We start from the raw sequence: 19,949 nt of genomic DNA, 5'->3' as shown, positions 1-19,949 counted from the left end.
AATCCACCGTCACTGCCATAATTACTACCATAATCACCTTCACCACCTCGATCAACCATCAATTCCCCCCATCAGCCCATCATCCCGTTTCGGCCGGCCACCAGCGCCAAGCCCGGCGGCCATTCTTCCCTCGTGCTTCGGCATCATCCAACATCAACCCCCGAATTGCCTGCCAACCCGACAAGATCGGCCTCGTCTACCCCCCAGGTTATCCTCCCACTCAATCAGCGCTTTAAACCCTTCTCAAAATGCCCTCCGGAGTGTATGTGCCCTGCTCCCGACCCCCCGAACACTGAAACTCTTCCCCTCCCTCCACCTTTTCCACCACCACCACCATGACCCTCCTCCACCTTCACCTCCAGAACGATAACTAACCCCAACCCTCTCCAGCTTCAACTCCTCCTACTACGGCAAGGACTACCGTCCGGGAGCCGCCCTCCAGCGTGCCCGTCGGCCCTACCTCTTCAGGAACTCTCTGACCGGTGTCGCCCTCGTCGCATTCACCATCAGCGTCTGTACGTGATTCCCAAACTTCAATCCAGCCCAATCCTACTCAATACCCTCAAACACCCTGAACTCAACCCCCCCCCCCCCCCCCCCTCCCCCCCAAACCACAAAAACTAACCACCAACCCCTCCCCAAACTAGACGCCTACACCATCCGCGCCGTCGGCCAGGACGAGTTCTCAGACGTGAAAGTTCCCGACGCCCCCGCAAAGTCATCCCAGCAATAGACCGGACCAGAGCACGCCGAACCGGACTGAACTGGACGGGAGCGGAGCGGAGCGGAGCAGAGAACCAGTCATCAATTCCCCGAGCGGAGGACCTGGAAATGAAATACGCCGAGGGGAATTTGGATTGAGCTCGGTGGAAAGGAAGCGTATGTCGGATATGGTGTCTTGGAGTCTTGGGTGGATTGTTTTTCTTTTGTTGGTTTTTTTTGAGCTGAAGAAGGGGGGATGGGGGATTGGGGGCTTTTATACTAGGCGGTTGAGATGGTGGATTGCGCCGAGTGTCGTTGCACAGATGAGATGAGAGACGGGGCGGCGTGAGGCCTGACTAGTGGCGAGGGGAGAGGGATGAAAATCGATCGAGTACATGGAAACAACCATCTCTTCTTTCTTTCCTGCGTCTGTTTGGTCGAGCACTTGTTTACTATTACGAATGCCCGCCTGGCTTTTTTTTTTTGTATATTATATGGCCGTGTCGATACCTCCGAGGCAAATACAGCGATCCCCTCCATGCAAGCAGCATACATCCAAGTTCGCACACCCCCGATAAGATCGAAGTCTACACAAAACATAGTTCCAGTGAATAAAAGAATTTCTTTTCTTTCTCTCTATACTGCCGCCTATATTGGTGATGACAAATACAAGAAACGTGGAAGGGAAGGGAAGGAGACAGGCTAAAGGACAAAAAGGCTCGATCGATTTCACGCCCGGTGCCGCACCGGGGACGGGAATCGACGACCCTTTTACTCGGTTCGCAGAACACGGGGTCCCTTGCGCTTGGTGGCCCGCTTGCGCTTGTGGCCCTTGTCAAAGGCCATCGCATTGCCGTGGTCACGGCCAAGGTTGTCGAGATCCTTGACCTTGTAGATGCGGATGATCCAGTTCTCACTGGTGAACGCCTCCTCCAGGGTGGAAAGCTGGGGGCCCTCCATGGGGAGCTTCGTGCCACGGACGCGGTCAACAGCCTGGCCAGGCTGGAACAGGGAGTTGTAGTTGTAGTAGGACATTTTGTACCTGGGGTCATGATTAGCAAGTCATTCGGGGGTCGTCGTGGAGGGCATAGGGATCTCACATCAAGCTGTTGCGCATCGTCGGGGTGGCGCCGTCGTCCACCCGGTACTCTCCCCGGGCCGTGAAGTAGTCGCGCTCGCTCACCTCGTCGGGCCAGATACCCTCGGCGATACGGACCATCCACAGGAACTTGTTGATGTCGTCACCGGAGTAGCCCAGGAGACCGCCGAACACAACCAGCACGTAGTCGACATCGTGCTGGCGGAGAATGGGGTAACTGACCTCCTCGCGCGAGCTCATCGCCTTTCCAACGGTGGCGATGTGGGTGTTGTTCCACGTGTTGTTGTCGACCAGGGTGGGGCGGTCCGCCATGCCACCGATCTGGTAGCCGTAGTCCCACCAGGACATGATCTTGGCGTTGTGCTCGGTGTTCTGGCGGAGCCAGTAGTACGCCTCACGGTAGTCGTCAATGATGTGCTGGCTCCCATCGGGCATCCGGCTGGCCAGAACAACCGACGGCGAGGAGTACGCGTTGGAAGTGACCCAGGTGCAGTGCGCAACGAACAGAATCAGGTAGATGACCACGGAAGTGAGCATGAAGGCCTTAGACAGATACGAGGTGATGCCAACCTCGGGCTTCCGGGCCGAACGAAGACCCTCGGAGGGTGTGTCGTCGTTCGCCTTGGAGCGAGGATTGGGGCCGTTGCTGGCAAACACGTAGGTGTCCAGGATGCTGGAGAGCGCCAAAGCGGAGGCCACACAGACAATCGGGGTCAATGTGAGCATCAGACGGACCATGACACCGGCAAAGTAGCTGGCAAGCACCGAGTAGATGATGACAAAAACGTGCTCGTCCTTGAGATCCCGGAAGCACATGTAAACACCGGCGGGGAAAAGCCAGATCAGGAAGTTCAGGTCAAAGAAGAAGGCGGGCCAAGCGGTCGGCTGGTGCTCGGAAACGGACGCAATGATGGGGATGTGGATCTTGGCATAGCCCGTGTCCCACAGAGAGTAGAAGCGACCGCTCCAGGGGGCGATCACTCCGGAAACGCTCAGCAAGACCAGTCCGAGGAAGGCAATGCCAAAGACGAGGATGACCATGGTGGTCAGAAGTCTCTGGAAGTGCTTGCCGGGGACAAAGCCACGGACGAAATCAGCAAAGGCCACGAGTTGCAGCAAGCCGAAGACACCTGGCAACGTCAGTATACATGCTCAGCCACAAGACCAGGAGGAAGACATACCCAGGGCAGACATGTGGTCACTGTTCCGGATCGGCAGGAACCCGACGAAGGGGATCTGCATGCTCGCCAAAGTTCCCAGCGCATACCAGGTGGTGTAGCTGATGTAAACCCGGGAGCTGTACCGGCCCATGCACAGCAGAACGAAGACGTGCAGAGGGATCAGGTTGGTGATGAAGACATAACCACCCCAGGCGGACACCATGTAGCCGTAGAACAAGGCAGCCAATGCGCCCCACATGATGGAGCCGTTCTTGATGGCCTTGATCCACAGGAAGAAGGTGAACACCAGCAGGAAGATGGCAATGGCCTCGTTATCATAACTACCCGCGACGGAACGGGAGATGTAACCGGGAACGATTCCCATGAAGGCAGCCGCGAGCAGACCCGCGGAGGGGGAGGGGGACACCTCGCAAGTCAGGAAGTACATGGCCAGCGCGGTCAAGCCGGAGAAACCGGGCGCGAGTAGGACACAGATGTTACGGATGTCGACGGGGAAGGTGAGGAAGCGCAAAACGTGGTAGATCACGCCGCTGGTCACCATGAGACCGGGGTATAGCGTGCCACCAGTGACACGTCCCAGGGGATGCCATGTTCCTGCGCGGGATTGCCCGTTAGTATATGTGTATATGGTGTATACCGTGTCAATTCGGAAAGACAAATGGTATCCGACGGAGGTGCGAGGGTGGCCAGGAACATACGGTCGTCAAACCAATCCCAGAAGCTGTAGAAGCCATTCTGGACGAGATATTTCGTAGCGCGGAAATTGAACCAAGGATCGACTGCGGAAGGGAATCACATCAGCGTCAGTTCTTGTGAATAGAGTTGGAAGTTGAATGCCGGGTCCGCGGCGGATGTAGGAGGTATAGATGGACGAATGGACGGATAGGCAATGGACATACATTCGTGGATAATACTCTCGAAACCTAGGGTCTTCAATTAGCATATGCAAGTCAATTGACAGATGGCACTGCCATGCGAGGTGCCAAGGTACATACGGATGACACTGAACAGACGACTGGACACGGCGGCGGCGGCAATGGTAGCTAGAATGATAAATCGCAGCAGGCCGCGTGTGTTTCTGCCGGAGTCACCCTTTAGAAGAACATCGGTGGGTGATTCGGCCATAATGGCCAGGAGGGAGTGAGATCAAGGTCCAACGTGAAGAAACTGAGCGGATGGCTCTGTCCTGCCCAGAAAGCCGAAGCGAGAGAGAGAAGTTGGGAGTAATGATGAATGAATGGGGATGGAGAGCGAGAGCTTCGCAAGGTGGTCTCTTCGGGGGCTTGGCGGCCAGGTACGTAAGTCGCGCCCGTAGTCCGACAGTAGCGCTCTTCTCCTCCGGCACGTCCCCGCACCCTCCGTCATGACTTAATATAGTCCAGCATTCAGCCAAAGGTCCATCCACCACCACCGTCCCACTGCCCCGATCATGGACCTTCCTCCGCTCTCCCAGCAACAGCTCGCCGCCATCGTGACCTCGGCCTCGACGCCCGCCGAGCTCTACCGCACCCTCTCCGACTACGAGGCCGAGGCCTGCCTGCTCTCCTCCCAAGATAGCAACCAAGCAGAGCTGCTGAGCCTCTACTACTCGACCTTCTTTTTCTCCCATCTCCTCACAGATCAAATGTGAGACCTCCCCGGCCTCCTACTCCGGTCATGATGTCGGTGTCAGTTGGGGCACATGGGCTGATAACCACCGGTGCAGTTACGAAGCCCGCATATCCACGAAGCGCATGCCCCAAGGTCTGCTACAGCATGATCCGTCGTTACAAAACTGCTTGAACCTGCTACGCGCGGTGTGGCAGCGGAAGTACGAACAGGTCTATCAGGTCCTAAGGGAACTGCCATGGTCGGACCCACTCAAACCAATCGTCCAGAGTTACGAAGGTGAGAGAAAACAAAACATCCACCGGACTGGGGCCGTCTATCTTGCTCGCGTACTGACATGTCGGCAGCTTACTTCCAAGAAAAAACACTGAAGGAGATCAGCAAGGCCTATGAGGCGATAAGACCGGCGGCGGCTGCCACCTACCTCGGCCTCGACCCAGTCACCGCAGCACAGGCTGATTCGACCACCGTGCAGAAACTCACGGCCTACGGGTGGACCTGGGACCAGGAAACGGGGCTGTTACACCCCAAGCCCGTCGTTGAAGACCCGCAAAAAGATGACCGGTTGTACAACGAGCTGAGTGAGGTCATGGCTCTGATCGGGAACCGTCGCAGTTAGAGTCGCTGGGAGCTTGCAGACACGAAATTGTCTCGCAATTGGATGATCCTACGGTAAAAGGTAATAGACAGAAAGGGAAGATCGGATGGCTCCCATCTTCAGCAAGAGCATCTCTCCCGCGTCCGCTCTTGATGACGTGACGGCTTTACGAGCACCCATAGACCAGCCCCATGAACAATGGGACATGACACTGTGCAAGCGCACTCCGTACGAGAGAAGATCCGCAATGAAAGCGAAGCATACAACAGACTCTCTTGCTCTTCTGGTCCAACTGTAGTGAACACACGCACGACAGCCCAGGGTATGTACAAGATGCGGAGATGATGTCTATAGTGGAAAAAGAAAAATCATTCCTTTCGCTCGCAATGACACGACTCTGGGAAATTAGACCAAACAATAATACATAATCGGGGGCGACCCGAGCTCTCTCGCCCGTACCTGGAGAGGTACGGCTCTCAAGGGAGACCACTGCAAATCATCTTCTCGCTGTATACTTCCATCCCTCCCCCTAGTTCTCGCCAGCCTTCAACTTCAAGAAAGCCTCAAGGTCAAACCGGCTGTCCTCGGGATCCGTGATGACTGTGAAGGGGTACTAGTTAGCTTTGGTGATCCGGGACCGTACCTGTGGACCGTGCCCTAGGGAGAGGGAGGAGGGGAGGAGGGGTTTGGGGTTTCATCGACAGGGCGGAAGGGGGTGTCAAGCAGGGCGAGCATCACGACATACCTCCACTGTTTTGTGTGTCCTTGGGCGCGGTCTTCTTCTTCCACTCGGCCTTGGCCTGCTCGATCAGGCGCTCCTGGCGGGCGTATTCATGTTGGGCCTCGGCACGCTTCGCGCTGGCGGTGATGGAGGACTGGTGGTAGACACCGTAGACGAGACCGGCCACGAGGGCGGAGTAGCGGAGAACCTGGAGGGCGAAGGGATCGGGTTAACATCGCACATCGCGGGACGTGTATCACGACGGGCACGCCGGGGCGTTGGCCCTGGGCGGACACGGATGGATGACATGGCATGGGACTCACGTTGACACCCTGAGTAGCCATTGTATGAGAATCCTGGGCCTCCGGAGCGGCAGTCGAAAAGATCAGAGAGGACGAGAAAACAGGGCCGGGTTCCGAACGACCGTATGGAGGGATCGACTGTCAATGGCTGGCGATTAATCGGACAGGATAACTTGACGAGAAGACGAAGTTCCTGTCGCGAGTTTTTCCGGACCGCCGGGCCTGCTGCGCTTATGTCATCACTGCCGTGTCCTGGGCGCGGGATCGATTATTGGGGGAGTTAGTTACTAACGCACCCGAACGCTTCCCCCGTAGTGTAGATATGTACTCCGTATCTACTACCACCACTACTACTACGGAGTACTGCGTACTGCCCACGACAGGCTGGTAAACAATCAACACTGCTGTGGAGGTTTCCCCCCCCTCTTCCTCCCCCCCCCTCCACATCATGTCGTCGGCCATGCAGCAGCGCAAGGCCGAGATCCTCGCCAAACGAGCCAAACTCGCCGAGTTGAAGCGTCAGAGGGAGTTGCGCCAGAAGGAATTCTCCCAGACCCGAGCCAACACCGGCGATGCCTCCGAGGTAAGGCCCCATAGCTCCCATTCCCGACCCCTTGAAGGTGTCAGCGCTCAACTCGCCCCGTTCTCCAGGTCGTATCGCCCGTTCCCAGTCGCGCAGATAGCAGAGCCGAGCTCGATGACCTGATCTCCCGCCTGGTCGACCGCCCGGGATCCGCCTCCATCAGCCACGGTGCCGACGGCCTCTCGCGAAAGGGGAGCAGACCCAATTCCGTGCTGAGCGCCAGCCAGCTCAGTGGGGATAACACCGAGGCATTCAGTCCGCCTGCCGTGCGACCCGTTTCGAATTCCATTGCCGTTCAGACGGTCGGAACGGAAACCTTTGTTGCGCCTCCTGAAGCTGCTCCCGCCCCTGAGCCCAAACCCGAGGTGGTCACCTACAGCAAAGGCGTGCAGACAGACGACCTGAAACCCACCGATCCGTCATCCGCGGAGTCCGACGGCGACGACCTTCGCTCGAGCAGGAAAGATAGCGAACGCGACGAGGAGATCCGGAAGAAGCTCCGGCAGGAAATCGAAGATGAACTACAGGCCACGCAGAGAGCGGAATACGAAGCGGGGGCTGAATCCCTAAGTCTGCGCTATCCACTACGGACCTTGGATGATGATGAATTGAAGGCCGTCACATCGTCCGAAGACTTTCTGGACTTCGTCGAACGGTCGGCCAAGGTGATCGAGCGGGCGTTGGACGAAGAATACGACGTGCTAGCAGACTATGAACTCGGAGGAGTCGACGGTGAATTAGAGGATGATGACGAGCATGGGAAGAGAAGGCGAGGTATCAAGGAGGTCTGCCAGTTCTGGGATGAGCGGTGGAGCAAGAAACGTATGATCAGTGACCTGAGCTTTTCTCCCAAGGTTTGTCGCTCCTGTCGTCCTCGTCGTAGATGCCCTCTCAAGCTGACCCCCTTCAGTTCCCCGAACTTGTCCTGGCCGCATACACCAAAAACCCCTCTGCCCCTCACGAACCGGATGGTCTCGTCCAGATCTGGAACCAGCACCTGCACGCTCGACCGGAGTACGTTTTCCATTCGACTTCCGATATCCTAACAGCCAAGTTCTCTCCCTTTCACCCAAATCTCATTGTCGGTGGCTCGTACTCGGGCCAGGTTCTGCTGTGGGATACTCGGTCGTCGCGCGCAGGCGGAGGCGCTCCGGTTCAGAAGACCCCTCTGACCGGGTCTGGACACACTCATCCGGTCTACAGCATCTCGATAATCGGCACGCAGAATGCCCACAACATTCTGACAGCCTCGACGGACGGTGTGGTCTGCGGTTGGACGGTGGACATGCTTTCCCAGCCCCAGGAGTATCTCGAGCTGTCGACTCCTCCGCCTTCTAAAACGGAAGATCTTGCGCCCACGACCATGTCATTTCCCCAATCCGACCCAACGTTTTTCATCGTGGGTACCGAAGAAGGACGAATCTACCCTTGCCATCGCTATGACAGGGCAGGCGCGAAAGCTGGCACCGACCATCGCCTCGTGTACCAGGGTCACAAGGCCCCGATCATGTCGACGGCATTCCATCCGGCGCGCGGCCCAGTTGATCTGGGCGATCTTATGCTGAGCTCTAGTCTGGATTGGAGCGTGAAGCTCTGGCGTGTTCGCCCGCCGGCCACAACGGCTCCCGCAACATCGGCAATCACTACCATGCAGGTTGTAGAGCCGATCCTGGATATCAACCGTGAGGACGTCGTGTACGACGCACGATGGTCGCCTCACCGCCCCGGAGTGTTCTCTCTCGTCGACGGTGCTGGAAACCTCGAAGTTTGGGATCTATACACGGACACGGAAGTCCCTGCGGTGAAGACGACGCCGTCTAGGGGCCGCGGAGGAATCCTGACGAGAAGTCTCAACAAGGTGGCCTGGGAGGAGCGCGAAGGCCGGCGCATTGCAACCGGTGGACTCGACGGCGTCGTGACGGTCTTCGAAGTCGGAAAGGGTCTCAGCGGCACCCCGGAGGATGTGCCCGCCGACGAATGGGCAGGAATGAAGAAACTTGTTGGGAAGCTGGAACAGAAGGACCGATCGAACTAATCCAGACGTAGTGTTGGATGACCATCTCGTGACGTGCAGGGCGTGCCGGGCGAACAGGTGGGTTCTTCCGACCCCCATACCATCAAACAATCTACCGCTTCGTCTGTCCGGGCTCTGTCGTCTTCTTCCTCTTCCCAATATGTAACAAATTTTGAGTGGTGCCTCTGTTTAGCTTACCATATACCCCGGGGCACCTCATTGCTGTATCTATGTATGTTCTAGGCTAGGAGAACGAAGAAACAGGTTTTCAAGTTGTCTGAAGACACTGATTCCATTACAGTTCACTACTTCGTGACGATAACTTCAATGATCCCTTCGCCACCCCTCAGTGGCTGGTGAAAGGTGATGTCTCTCAGACCAACCGAGTTGAGCAGCTCACGCCATTGCGTCTCGGACCGTTCGAACGCGCCAGTCTGAACCATCATCGTGATACTCACATACGCCAATACCAGGTCGCAGTTCTTACTAGGGATAATATATTCGTTGATGATAAGGCGAGAGTAGCCAGGCTCCATGGCGTCGATGGTATTGCGAAGGATCTCGCGAGCCTGTTGATCCCCCCAGTCGTGCAGGATACAGTGCATGTAATATGCTCGAGCACCTGCGCGGTATCACTCTGGTTAGCATGCGCAACTTCGTCCTCAGATTCCATCTGGATATGCAGCTCCCTACCCTTCACCGGTTGCGGAGTAAAGAAATCGTACGACATCAGCTCAACGCCTCTCGGAGGCGCCTTTATACTCGAAATAACATGCGGCAAGTCCTGCAACACTAGCCGTCCAGGGAGAGACGGGATCTTCTCCTTCAATGCACGCAGGTAATGGCCCTCGCCACCTCCGACATCAACAATCAAGACGCTATCGTCCGCCGAGTCACTGTCGAATCCGTCGACGAAGGCGCCCTGAACATCGAACCAGTCCAACCAGCTCGGCGTTGACTTCCGCTTCAAAGTCATCCACTGCTGGAAGTCCCTGGACAGGTCCGGGTTATGACCCAGCCAGTCGAAGTAACCGAGGTCAGTATTCATGGCCAGCTGGAAAGGCGTGTCTCTTGCCGAGCGAGGGAGCTGGTTGTTGTTCTTACGGAAAAACTCCGGGGCTGCGGTGGTGCACCGGTTGAGGATGTCGAAGCTAGGATAGCCCGAATGAGAACATGTCGGGGTGGCTGTGAGTCGGGACTTACCATACTCTCGCGGTTGCTTCGAAGATGGGATCGGTCATGATGCTCGTGAGAGGCGACGGCTCGTATGTCTGGATGTCCGTCTCCGAGACATATCCCGTGGCCGCGAGCAGTCTCATGATTTGATCTGAACATGTTAGCTATTGTTTTCTATTCTCCAGAGGGGGCAAGTTTATGAACTAGAAGGGCAGCCCACCGACGAGAAGGACACTTGCCCCGGATCTCTCTGCGATCTGCTGGATGGTAGTCCCCTGGCCTTGATAGTTGCTGATGATTCTGAAAACATCAAGCTGGACGCCCATGCGGATTGTCATCGGGAGGGCCACGCTCTGCCGTGAGCAGGGGTGTTAGTTGCCTATCGAAAGGGAAGAGGGACTTGCTCTTCAACCAACCCTGACGACGTCATGGATGACAGTCTCCGCTGAGGATTTCAACGCAGCGAGCAAGCCGTAAGCAGCCTTGATGGCCTTGAGCCGGGTGGCATAATCGAGGCTCTCCTTGTTCGATCGCACGACGCCTGTGAGGGCTGAAATCTGAGACTCCAGAGACATTTCGCGGGGATCCATCGTCAAGGCTGATTTTGGTATGCTGTCAACGGTATGATGCGTTATCTGGCAAGGCCTGATAGCAGAAACAAGAAACAATTCCCATTCAGGTGCTGTGGATCGAAGCATCGGGATCGGGGGATACGGGGGTTGTTTAAATCAGAGGCCCCAACCCCAGCAACTCCAGCTGTACGACACAGTGAACACGACACCCGCCTGCATTGCTAGGATCCCCTGTGTCTTCCTTGACATTCGGAGCATATTCCATGGTGCGCATTCCCTGTCAGACTCTGGGAATAAGTAGACCAGAGACAACGATACAATGCTACGTCTATCATGTCGACTCTTCATGGGTTCCGGGGGGGGGATCCACCGTGTGGCTGTGCAGAGCCCTCCAGTCAGTCGCAGTGTCTTATTAAAAATATACAAAAGTACAAAGGGTAGGAGTACCCTATCTGATGGCTGAGGTCTTTGCGCGAGTCTTGAGTCTTTGATAGTTGATTCATCGGGTCGATTTTTACATCAGTGACGCGACAACATCTACCTCGAATGATGTAAGAAAGCACTAAGGATGATGCCATATCCGCCTAGCAGTAGCCAAACCTAAAGCCCCCGCATTTCAATTGCGATGTTCAACCGGGCGCTTGGCTTCTTCCTGGCCCACAGGAATCCTTCAAGAAACCAACGCTTCCAGTCCGCGCGAGCCAGCCACCACACCACGTGCCAGCCCAGCCCTGAACCCACGAAGCAACAGCATCAAGTCTGTCCCCCACAGCCCAGGGACGAAATTCTCCACAAACCAACAAATCAACCCATCCCCCCCTCCCACGTGTACGTACGTACCCCTCCGATCGACGGAGAGGAGTCGTTGCGCGGCTCGGTGGAAATGCCGTTTAGGGCTGGCTGTCTTCCACTCTCCCACGGGATCTCCGATCAGAACGCTATCGATGGTACAAACACCCCTGCAGATTCATATTGCATGGGTTGATCGATTTCACATGCTGCAGCTTGCGTCTTGCTATCTATCTAGCAGGACCTGGCGTATCGGGGTGGATGGTGTTAGTGGTAGTGGATTATAGCTAGTGCTTATGCTGATAGGTTTCGGGATGGTGCTCTGCAGGCTGGCTATCTATTTCACATGCCAGTGTCAAATAGATTGCGACTAGCACCCTAAGTAAGTAAGTACGATTCTCAAGATCAAGACAGGTGAACAGAAGCGGAAAACCAATTCCATTTCCATATTCAATTAAAAAAAAAAAAAAAAAAAAAAAGAAAAAGTATGTATGTACAATCCCTCCCCTTCCCTACCTCCACTCCACTCCACCCCCACAGCTATATACTACCTTCCCAAACAATCGACCCCCTCACGAGCACTCGCTAATATAGATAAAGTACCACCGATGGGCCGAGACACTATCCAAAAGCGTGCCGTCGTTTCCGGCGGTGGAATCCACGCCCACCACCTCGGTGATGTCGTCGTCGGCGACGGTCACGTCATTGCCGCTGGTGATCCAGTACTCCGGGCTGAAGTGGTGGTAGCCCAGCAGCTCCGGGGGCAGCTTGGGGACGATGTCGTCGGTGTGGGTGATGCGGTAGTTGGATCCGCTGTCTTGGCTGGTGATGTAGTCGGCCAGCGCGAGGTTGCCGATGCGGGGTTGGCCGAAGTCGTACTGGTTTTGGCGGATGGGAATTAGGATGTGAGTTGTAATGAAATGAAATGGGGGTGTGGATGTGGGTGGATATGGAAAAAGGACCGGAACATACCAGATCAATGGTGTATCCGGCATCACGCAGCACGGTGGCGGAGATGGCAGCCAGGGCAGCACCCAGACTGTGGCCGGTGAACACGATCTCGTAGTCCGGATAGCTGGAGACGGCGGACTCGACGTAGGAGGTGATCGTGCTGGCGACGGTCTCCCAGGTCTTCCACCAGCCGCTGTGGACCTCGCAGCCCGTGCAGAGGTCGCTGGCGTCGACCAGGTCGGCGTCGATGTTGGCGATCCAGTTGGCCAGGTCGGAACTGCCCCGGAAGGCCAGGACGATGGCCTCGTTGGTGGGGTCCACGGCGATGTAGCCGGTGGCATCACCCCAGTCGGTGGTTCTGGGGGGGTTCTTGTGAGCTGGAGTTTCAATGTAGGTAGGGCTGTGAGGTATGATAGACTTACTCGTTGAACTCGTACAGGACGGTGGCATCGGCGGCCTCGACCAGAGGGCAGTTGCCCACCGAGCAGGTCAGGGTGGTGCTCTCCGAGTCGATGTTGGAGGAGCAGTAGGCAGCGGCACTGTACTGGGCGAAGAGGTCCATCTTGTCCAGCACGGCCGTGGAGACATCTGTCGAGCCCCGGCGATTAGAGACAGAGCCTTGACAGCTTCTTCGGACACATACCTCGACGGGTGTGCGGCGCTGGAGCAGCCCGAGCCAGCAGGCTGAGGGCGGCCATGGCCCCCAATTTCCGTTGGAAGAACATCTGGAGAGCCGAGAGCCCGGAGGGAGACAGACGATGGGGAGGGCAGTTTGGAGAATGATCTGCCTGGTCCTGGGTCCAGGAAGGACGTGGAGAGTGGCGATCCATCGCCCCTTTATAGGGTTGTTCGCATCCCTGGCTGCCAGCCAGCCAGTCAGCCAGTCATTCATTCATTCCCGCATTCCCCGTAGGAGGCCCGGATGACAGACAGTCATACATCGTGACGGGAAAAGAAAAAGAAAAAGAAAACACGCAAAATGCAAGGCCGGAAAGGGCAAAGCACGTCGACGAAGGATCTAGCCCCAAGGCTAAATTGGATGGCATATACGACGGTCAGGGGGATGAAGATAGGATAGGTTAGGGCACGCCGCACAGCCCTTGATTGCACACGGCCGCGAATCGATCACAGATTGGTTCGAGGCTAGATAAAAGCTGATGCTTGTCTCGGACCAGTGTGACCAACCTGCAGGAACGGGCCGGAATGCCTCTTCCTGCAGAAGATAGTCGGCAGTCCGACGGATGGCCTATACGTCGGCTATTATAGTTAGTGCGGAGGTGTCCTGTCCACCACTGGCAGATTAATTGTTTCAGATGGGTCGTTGTTCCTGTCAGGCGACACATGCTGACCGGACACCGTCTGACTGTATCTCATCTCCCTGGATAGCCACGGCAGCAAAAACGGCTGTTCCTGACAGATTCCGCCCCCAATGCAACCGGGCGACAGCCAACAACCTGGATCCTGAATTCGTATCCCCTGGATGTAAGCTTCAAGGGGTGATGGTGTTGCCTGAGGCGGGAGGATCCGGGGAACCAGTTGGCTGGGGGTTGAAGGTTTAACCATTCGCACAATGGTATACGCGTCTCTGAGGAGGATCTTCGGTATCTTCGGAATACGACCCAAATCTCCGGACTCACACCATGACTGGAGAGGATTATGTGGCCTGATAAGTCAAACCCATGCGAGTCGATAGAAATCGTCTTTCCTTCACCATGGGGGAGTCTAAGTGAGCTGGATGATCAGTACTAGACACAGGCCAGACTGCATCAGGCAACTCCCGACAGGCTAAGTTCCGACACACTTCACTAATGAAATTGTTAGCCAGGGCCTCATTCACTGGCAGGACCCTCTATCTACCCAGACTTGGACCTGATGGCTCGAGTACTAGCATGCCCACGAAATGAATCTACAGGCTTACATGTGATTCTACCGATTCGCCTGGTGGCACCCGAAACATGTCCAAGTTAGGGCTCGGTGTCTGCCCATCTACAATCGCGACTTCTTCTCGCGTTTCGTATCAACCGGTTTCTTCACATGCTCCACCCACAGGCTCGACAAAGCCATCGTGCCTTGCTCCGACTTCCCACTGTCATGCGTCCGGAAGAACTCCCTCTCCTCCCAAAACGCCTCATGCTGAGCCTCCAACCAGTCCGACAAAAGGCGCCCAATATCGGCCACCTTCTCCAGAGGCACCATATGCGTCGCTCCCCTGAGGACCTCCCCTCGCACACGCCCCGCAGCCACACCCCCATTACCCCGAGCCCTTTCCCAGTGCGCTGCAGCTTATCGCGTCTGCGGTCCGGAACGTTAATGTGGCTTTTCTCCCCGAAAACAAACAACACCGCCGGTCGGACATAGGGGAGGAACTCAAACGCGATGCAGGGCCAGGGGGAGGTGGTGACATATTGCCGGTTGTTCATGTCTCCGTCCTTCCCTGCCATGGCCACATCCGGGCCAAGGAAACGCTCTCCTGAATCACTGTTGTCTCGCTGTGGAGTCGCGTTGAATCGCAGATACGTCCACGCCTCCTGTGCCTTGGTGGTGGTGAGTGTGACCGCGTCTGAGGACGAGTCGGGATAAAGGGCCGTGGGGAGAGGTCGAAGTCCAAACCGGATGTATCGGTCCACGACCCTGGGGTCCCATTTGCGCCAGAAGGCGCTGCTGCGAATGAATTTCTCGGCGTCGGCCTGCGAGGGCCATTGGTCTGGGCGGGAACTCGCCCATAGGGAGGGGCTGCGTCCTCCGCGTTTACTGGGGTTCTCGACCTGGACCATTGGCTCTAGGAAGGCGAGAGAGTGGAAGAGTCGTGGATGCATTATGGAGAGGTGGACGCTGGGGGGTGGATCAGTTGGATATGAGACTCGGTGTAGACAGTTGGGAAAAGGGGGCGGAGATTGGGACGTACAATTGGGAGCAGCTGAAGCTGTGGGCGATTCCCATGATCGGGGGATGTATCTGATCGCGGAAATGGTTGACCATGTGCAAGAGATCTCGCGAATGATCGAACCAGTTCGCTAGGAGGGATGGATGTCAGGGGGGGGGGGGGGGGAATTCCCGTGTGAATGGGAATGGTGGCTCGACTCACGATCATCGCTCATGACAGACTCGTTGAGGATCCCACTCGCGCCTTGATGCGAGCAGTCTGCAATCCAGATGGCCTTGACTTTGACCTTGGTCAACGCGAGGAGCTCATCCCAGATGGGTTCGTAACATTCCTGGCCTAAGAGTCAGCAGAGATATAGAAAAGTCACATGGCCCGTCCACGCACCTTGGGGATCCCATTCGCATGCCCAGCGATTATGGTCAGATCATCTGGGCTGGGATTGGGGTTGTTGAGAGGAATGTATTGCTTGACTGCCAACCGCAATGGCGGGTGGTCTGCCCTGACCGCGTGGGGATACTCTCGAATCGACTGGCAGGGAATGGCGTGCTCCACTACCTTGAAGTGGGAAGCGGACATGATCGCAGTTGTCGCTTATCAGGACGGAGAAATATATATGACGATCTATCTGGGGTGAGAAAGTGAGCTGGCTGGAAAAGTCCAGCTGGTGGGTGAGACGGGATGCTGGGGCCAAGCAGTACTAGTCCTACTGCTAAGCAACTAGATCGTCCAACCACGACCTATACTCGAGACTTTAAGAGCTCCATGACGGCGGAACTCAGGACTAAACGGCTGTCGGCTCCATCTTCAACTTGCGGTCCATGATGAACACGAACTAACCACCGCAATCCGACGCTGCTGCTGCGGGGGGTGGCGGATATATATCCGTGGTCATGGTGGACTTAAGCTCCTCGGTGTTTCTAGCCGCCAGTGATGTGGACTGACGAGGTGGAAAAGCTGGGGGAAATTTCTCGTATTTTGTGTTTGGAGTACAGCTAGGATCAAGGTTGTTAGGAGTCATGTTTGGGAGTCTGAACCTTGACTACTTGCATTAGGCTGGTGCTGTGTAGGGCTTTTGAATACTTACTCGCTGGTAGGCAATATGCAGGGAGTCAGGACCACTGCTACTACCTGTAACCGAACCCTTGAGGGTTACTCTTCCCGCAGAGACGACTTGGAGGAATTGATCAATGCCTATTTTATCCGGAGCATATGATTGGTATTTTGTTCACTTTTAAATATCCTCTATATAGTGACAGCGAACCGAATGGCCTAGCTCCAAATCCTCCCTGTGATGAGGAATTTATACATATAACTACCAAGACTACTAGTTATATATAGTCTATGAAAGCCGTCAGATTCTAACCCACAGTCAGATGTGCCATACCTGCCAAAACGCCCTGTAAACTGGAATGCCACATACAAGCAGTTGTCGGAATATTCTCCTCCCCTTTCACAATTATCGTACTCAGTGTATCGACTGTACAGATGCGCTGTACTCCAACGAGGATTTATCGATGTAGGGTAGAGTGGTTCTACTGGTACTCACGACATGATGCACTGACCAGCGCATAAAGCCCTAGTTCACTCATCTCCAATATAAGTTATAATCAGTCCCTTACCAGACTTTCACTCCAGAAATCAAGTTGATAGCAAAAACGAAAAAAAAAAAAAAAGTACAGAGTCTAAAACCCATACCTCAAGATTAAGAAACAACAACCCAGCTACAAGCTTCGAATTCCACCAAGACCACCACCACCACCACCACCAGCTAAACACCTGCCCATTACTTATAACCACGTAATCCAAACCCACCCCAAACATATTCCCCCCCTGACAAGCCCCTACAACTCCTATAACTCCTATAACTCCACATAAACCTCTATAAACCTCTAAACCTCTAAACCTCTACAACCCTACCCCTTTAACCCCACACCAAAGAACCAGACCACCCCGTCCCTCGTTTCATCATGGTTTCAAGTCGCAAGACAGGACGGAACGGAGATTCGGGATCCGCTGGAATCTGGATTTTAGATTTTTGGATACGTACTAGATACCATAGTACCTGGACTCCACTACGGGCACTAAGGAGTGGTCCGGGTGGATCGGACCGGCGTGATTATTTTTTGGTGTTGATTGTTGGTTGTGTTATTGATTGATAGGGAAGACCGACCCGTGGATCAGTGAGGTGGGATGAGTTGAGGCGAGCTGGTGAGGAATTATTATCAAGTGGTACGATTTCGTTTGGCCCGGGTTCGGACATCAAGTAAAGAGGGGGGACATGGTCAGTTCGAGACGTGATATGTATATAGTATAGTATATAGTCCCTCGGCGTGGTTTTGATCAAGATAGAAGTTATATACCGTAAAGTGTAAGTGTATCTAGGGTAGAGTGTGTAGGGTCATAAAGGCCGCAATTATGTCTAGTTCTGCCTTTTCGTCGTATATACTCATAGACGTCATGTATATCCACTTTTGCTTATAGCCGTGCGGGAACAACCCCCATATATGTATGTGTATGTATGTATGTAGGTATGTATGTATATCATATATTTGCTCCACTCAATATGTATAGCGGAATCCAACCTGTGCCATGTAAGTAAAACCAAATTGGAAGTAGAAAAAAAAAAAAAAAAAAAAAAAAAAGGTATACGTACCATATTCTGCAACACCCTTCCTCTCTCCTGTTGTCGATTCAGATGCCAGAATGACACCGTAAACACACCCACTATGACAAGCATCAAGATATGCGAACTACCGCCCACCAGTCAACAATTTCCCCAATTTAAAAAAAAAAAGGATAATCAGACTCACCCGATCGACACCCAGACCGCCGTTGGATAGCGCGGGGCCTCCTGCTCGCGCACGATGTAGCTGCCAGCGATGCCGCCCAGACCGTTACAGGCGGACACGGCGGCGGCGGTGGTGGCGCGGTTCCACTGACCCACGACGTTGTTGGCCATGAAGGCGTTCAGCGCCGCCCAGTTGGACACATACGCGCCCGTGGCGAGGAAGGTGCCGATATACCGGACGGCGACCTGCGTCGAGGACGGGAGTCCGAACATGAGAAATCCCGCAATCAGACAGAGGGCGTTGAAGCTGATGAGCGGGCCGCGGATGCGGAACGTGTCCCCCACGAACGAGGTGAAGAGGACGGGGATGACGGCCCAGTAGTATGGCTGCCATGTTGTTGGTGGATGGGGAATCTAACCGTTGATCAGGGGAGGGGCAGAGACGTACCGGCATCGACAGAAGGAGCGAGTCGTTGCTCGAGAAGCCCATGCCTGTCTCCAGGATGAGAGGGAGAAAGTAGTTCAGGGCGGTCGACACGAGATTCAGCAGGAAGTACATGCACGCGAACCCGTACAGCTTCAGATCCGCAAATGGGGCCAGGGCCTGGCGCCACGAGAACGGCTCGGGGAGGACATCGTCGCGATCCGCCCTGATGCGCTGCGCCGCGATGCGAGCCTCGCGCTCGGAGAGGAAGCGGAAGCTGTGATGCGCATTCTCCGGGAAGTCGACGATCCACCAGTAGGTGGCCAGGCCCAGGACGCAGGTGATGAGGCCCTGGATCAGGTACATCCAGCGCCAGCCCTGCAGACCCGCACTCCCATCCAGCAGGTTGAGGCCGTAGTCGACGATGTAGCCCGTCGCAAGACCGATGACCTCGCCCGACTGCAGGAGGGCAAACCGGAGCTGCTGCTCGCGGCGAGGATACCAGGCGCTGATCAGATAGGTCAGACCCGGGTAGATGCCGGACATGGACATGCCCAGCAGCACGCGGAGGGCGATCATCTGCTGCCACGTGTGGACGAAGGCCGTGCACAGGGTGATCAGGCCGAAGGCGAAGGTGATGCACGCGAGCCAGACCCGGGGCCCGACCCAGCGCACTGCCATGGTGCTGGGCAGCTGGAAGACCACACTGGCGATGGTGAAGATGAAGATCGAGACGGAATACCGCGTGCCGCGGAGGTCCAGCTCGTCGGGCATGCTGGTGACCGAGGCCGACGACAAGATGCCCGAATCCAGCAGGTTCAGACTGCAGAGGGTCCCCGCGACCGTACACAGCCGGAGGTCGACTTTCCATCGGATCTTCGTCTCCAGCGCCTCATCCGGACCCTCGTGGAGTGGGAGTGAGGGTGGGGGTGGGTCCGCCTGCTCTTCGACCACCACGGCATCCGAATGTTTTGGGCCCATATTGCACGGGACAGAGAGGGTCGGCTTGGCTTCTGAGATGGGGGAGTCTTGACACCCGGGGATGTGCTCGAGCGCCCGGGGGGGGGGGGGGGGGAGGGGATTAAGTTACAAATGTCGGCGGTGGCGCTGTTGCACAGCTTATCTATCGGACGGACGACTGACGACTGCAGTATGGGATTGCAATTTGGGCTTGATCCTGGAAGCTTCTGCCCCGGGAGATCTCCGAGGGGATGCTGGCCTCGTCGTAGTGCCCGACGCTGCATGGACGTCGCGGGGCTAAGGCGTCGGCATTCCGAACTAGTGATGGCGACTGCAGGCTGGGCTGCTGATCATGGGTGGCGATGGGCCAGAACGACTGTGGGTGGGTTGAATTGAGGCAAGGACGGGGGGAGGATGGCTGATGTCGAATTGAAGATGCAGATGGTCCTATACTTAGGGCTAAGTGACTGACATCGTTTGGCGTTTTGGGGAGGCACGAGGCCGTCACACCGGACTCGCCAGTTGGTGGCCCGACCCGGTCAGCATACTAGAGTATCATGTATGTGTTACCTACGACAGTAGTAACTACTTTAGTCC

The 19,949-nt window shown here is 55.6% G+C and overlaps 10 protein-coding genes across 10 annotated transcripts; 4 read left to right on the top strand and 6 right to left on the bottom strand.

Moving 5' to 3' along the window:
- Positions 1-248: 248 nt before the first annotated feature.
- Positions 249-733, top strand: BO70DRAFT_393860 (uncharacterized protein; the record flags this gene model as incomplete). Its single annotated transcript, XM_025546411.1, has 3 exons — positions 249-262; positions 391-515; positions 648-733. 3 exons carry the CDS (start codon positions 249-251, stop codon positions 731-733), a joined length of 225 nt encoding a protein of 74 aa, XP_025402546.1.
- A 601-nt stretch (positions 734-1,334) lies between these two features.
- Positions 1,335-4,180, bottom strand: BO70DRAFT_426983 (dolichyl-diphosphooligosaccharide--protein glycosyltransferase subunit STT3). The gene is made up of 6 exons (XM_025547845.1): positions 3,978-4,180; positions 3,882-3,905; positions 3,681-3,761; positions 2,983-3,576; positions 1,803-2,931; positions 1,335-1,744 (listed from the first exon to the last, which is right to left on the bottom strand). Exons 1-6 carry the CDS (start codon positions 4,105-4,107, stop codon positions 1,474-1,476), a joined length of 2,229 nt encoding a protein of 742 aa, XP_025402545.1. The 5' UTR covers positions 4,108-4,180; the 3' UTR covers positions 1,335-1,473.
- Positions 4,181-4,411: 231 nt separating this feature from the next.
- BO70DRAFT_393858 (CSN8/PSMD8/EIF3K family protein) lies at positions 4,412-5,209 on the top strand (the record flags this gene model as incomplete). The annotated part of the gene is made up of 3 exons (XM_025546410.1): positions 4,412-4,608; positions 4,688-4,869; positions 4,938-5,209. The coding sequence occupies 3 exons, from the start codon at positions 4,412-4,414 to the stop codon at positions 5,207-5,209; spliced, it is 651 nt and encodes a 216-aa protein (XP_025402544.1).
- A 233-nt stretch (positions 5,210-5,442) lies between these two features.
- Positions 5,443-6,376, bottom strand: BO70DRAFT_359637 (ATP synthase subunit e). The gene is made up of 3 exons (XM_025542577.1): positions 6,233-6,376; positions 5,934-6,117; positions 5,443-5,788 (listed from the first exon to the last, which is right to left on the bottom strand). The coding sequence occupies exons 1-3, from the start codon at positions 6,251-6,253 to the stop codon at positions 5,718-5,720; spliced, it is 276 nt and encodes a 91-aa protein (XP_025402543.1). The 5' UTR covers positions 6,254-6,376; the 3' UTR covers positions 5,443-5,717.
- A 283-nt stretch (positions 6,377-6,659) lies between these two features.
- On the top strand, positions 6,660-9,086 carry BO70DRAFT_309646 (putative dynein intermediate chain; the record flags this gene model as incomplete). Its single annotated transcript, XM_025540134.1, has 3 exons — positions 6,660-6,794; positions 6,863-7,648; positions 7,705-9,086. 3 exons carry the CDS (start codon positions 6,660-6,662, stop codon positions 8,827-8,829), a joined length of 2,046 nt encoding a protein of 681 aa, XP_025402542.1. The 3' UTR covers positions 8,830-9,086.
- A 27-nt stretch (positions 9,087-9,113) lies between these two features.
- BO70DRAFT_393855 (sterigmatocystin 8-O-methyltransferase precursor) lies at positions 9,114-10,559 on the bottom strand (the record flags this gene model as incomplete). Its single annotated transcript, XM_025546409.1, has 5 exons — positions 9,114-9,430; positions 9,502-9,959; positions 10,012-10,135; positions 10,205-10,337; positions 10,401-10,559. 5 exons carry the CDS (start codon positions 10,557-10,559, stop codon positions 9,114-9,116), a joined length of 1,191 nt encoding a protein of 396 aa, XP_025402541.1.
- A 483-nt stretch (positions 10,560-11,042) lies between these two features.
- Positions 11,043-11,586, top strand: BO70DRAFT_166391 (uncharacterized protein). Its single transcript, XM_025538335.1, has one exon. The coding sequence runs from the start codon at positions 11,182-11,184 to the stop codon at positions 11,539-11,541; it is 360 nt and encodes a 119-aa protein (XP_025402540.1). The 5' UTR covers positions 11,043-11,181; the 3' UTR covers positions 11,542-11,586.
- A 315-nt stretch (positions 11,587-11,901) lies between these two features.
- BO70DRAFT_418616 (lipase family protein) lies at positions 11,902-13,021 on the bottom strand (the record flags this gene model as incomplete). Its single annotated transcript, XM_025547453.1, has 4 exons — positions 11,902-12,223; positions 12,318-12,654; positions 12,719-12,884; positions 12,940-13,021. The coding sequence occupies 4 exons, from the start codon at positions 13,019-13,021 to the stop codon at positions 11,918-11,920; spliced, it is 891 nt and encodes a 296-aa protein (XP_025402539.1). The 3' UTR covers positions 11,902-11,917.
- A 1,261-nt stretch (positions 13,022-14,282) lies between these two features.
- BO70DRAFT_385401 (toxin biosynthesis protein) lies at positions 14,283-15,866 on the bottom strand (the record flags this gene model as incomplete). Its single annotated transcript, XM_025545732.1, has 5 exons — positions 15,565-15,866; positions 15,382-15,511; positions 15,202-15,310; positions 14,552-15,128; positions 14,283-14,513 (listed from the first exon to the last, which is right to left on the bottom strand). Exons 1-5 carry the CDS (start codon positions 15,754-15,756, stop codon positions 14,283-14,285), a joined length of 1,239 nt encoding a protein of 412 aa, XP_025402538.1. The 5' UTR covers positions 15,757-15,866.
- A 1,793-nt stretch (positions 15,867-17,659) lies between these two features.
- On the bottom strand, positions 17,660-19,443 carry BO70DRAFT_331338 (putative MFS transporter). The gene is made up of 4 exons (XM_025540872.1): positions 18,417-19,443; positions 17,991-18,355; positions 17,834-17,930; positions 17,660-17,762 (listed from the first exon to the last, which is right to left on the bottom strand). The coding sequence occupies exons 1-4, from the start codon at positions 19,371-19,373 to the stop codon at positions 17,739-17,741; spliced, it is 1,443 nt and encodes a 480-aa protein (XP_025402537.1). The 5' UTR covers positions 19,374-19,443; the 3' UTR covers positions 17,660-17,738.
- Positions 19,444-19,949: the final 506 nt, after the last annotated feature.

Source organism: Aspergillus heteromorphus (assembly GCF_003184545.1).
Source record: "Aspergillus heteromorphus CBS 117.55 chromosome Unknown BO70scaffold_4, whole genome shotgun sequence".
NCBI lineage: Eukaryota > Fungi > Ascomycota > Eurotiomycetes > Eurotiales > Aspergillaceae > Aspergillus > Aspergillus heteromorphus.
Note: the sequence above shows the minus strand (reverse complement) of the source record. Positions and strands in the feature narration are given on the sequence as shown.

What these genes read in the sequence shown, in the direction of transcription:
- BO70DRAFT_359637 (XM_025542577.1), bottom strand. Translation starts at nt 6,253, where the DNA reads ATGGCTACTCAGGGTGTCAAC. An exon ending in TGGCTACTCAGGGTGTCAAC is followed by an intron (nt 6,118 to 6,232) that starts GTGAGTCCCATG and finishes TTCGCCCTCCAG; the next exon opens with GTTCTCCGCTACTCCGCCCT. An exon ending in GGACACACAAAACAGTGGAG is followed by an intron (nt 5,789 to 5,933) that starts GTATGTCGTGAT and finishes ACCCCTTCACAG; the next exon opens with TCATCACGGATCCCGAGGAC.
- BO70DRAFT_166391 (XM_025538335.1), top strand. Translation starts at nt 11,182, where the DNA reads ATGTTCAACCGGGCGCTTGGCTTCTTCCTGGCCCACAGGAATCCTTCA.
- BO70DRAFT_426983 (XM_025547845.1), bottom strand. Translation starts at nt 4,107, where the DNA reads ATGGCCGAATCACCCACCGATGTTCTTCTAAAGGGTGACTCCGGCAGA. An exon ending in TCGTCTGTTCAGTGTCATCC is followed by an intron (nt 3,906 to 3,977) that starts GTATGTACCTTG and finishes TGAAGACCCTAG; the next exon opens with GTTTCGAGAGTATTATCCAC. An exon ending in CTGGGATTGGTTTGACGACC is followed by an intron (nt 3,577 to 3,680) that starts GTATGTTCCTGG and finishes AATCCCGCGCAG; the next exon opens with GAACATGGCATCCCCTGGGA.
- BO70DRAFT_331338 (XM_025540872.1), bottom strand. Translation starts at nt 19,373, where the DNA reads ATGGGCCCAAAACATTCGGATGCCGTGGTGGTCGAAGAGCAGGCGGAC. An exon ending in GCGGTCTGGGTGTCGATCGG is followed by an intron (nt 17,931 to 17,990) that starts GTGAGTCTGATT and finishes GGTGGGCGGTAG; the next exon opens with TTCGCATATCTTGATGCTTG. An exon ending in GAAGGGTGTTGCAGAATATG is followed by an intron (nt 17,763 to 17,833) that starts GTACGTATACCT and finishes TACATGGCACAG; the next exon opens with GTTGGATTCCGCTATACATA.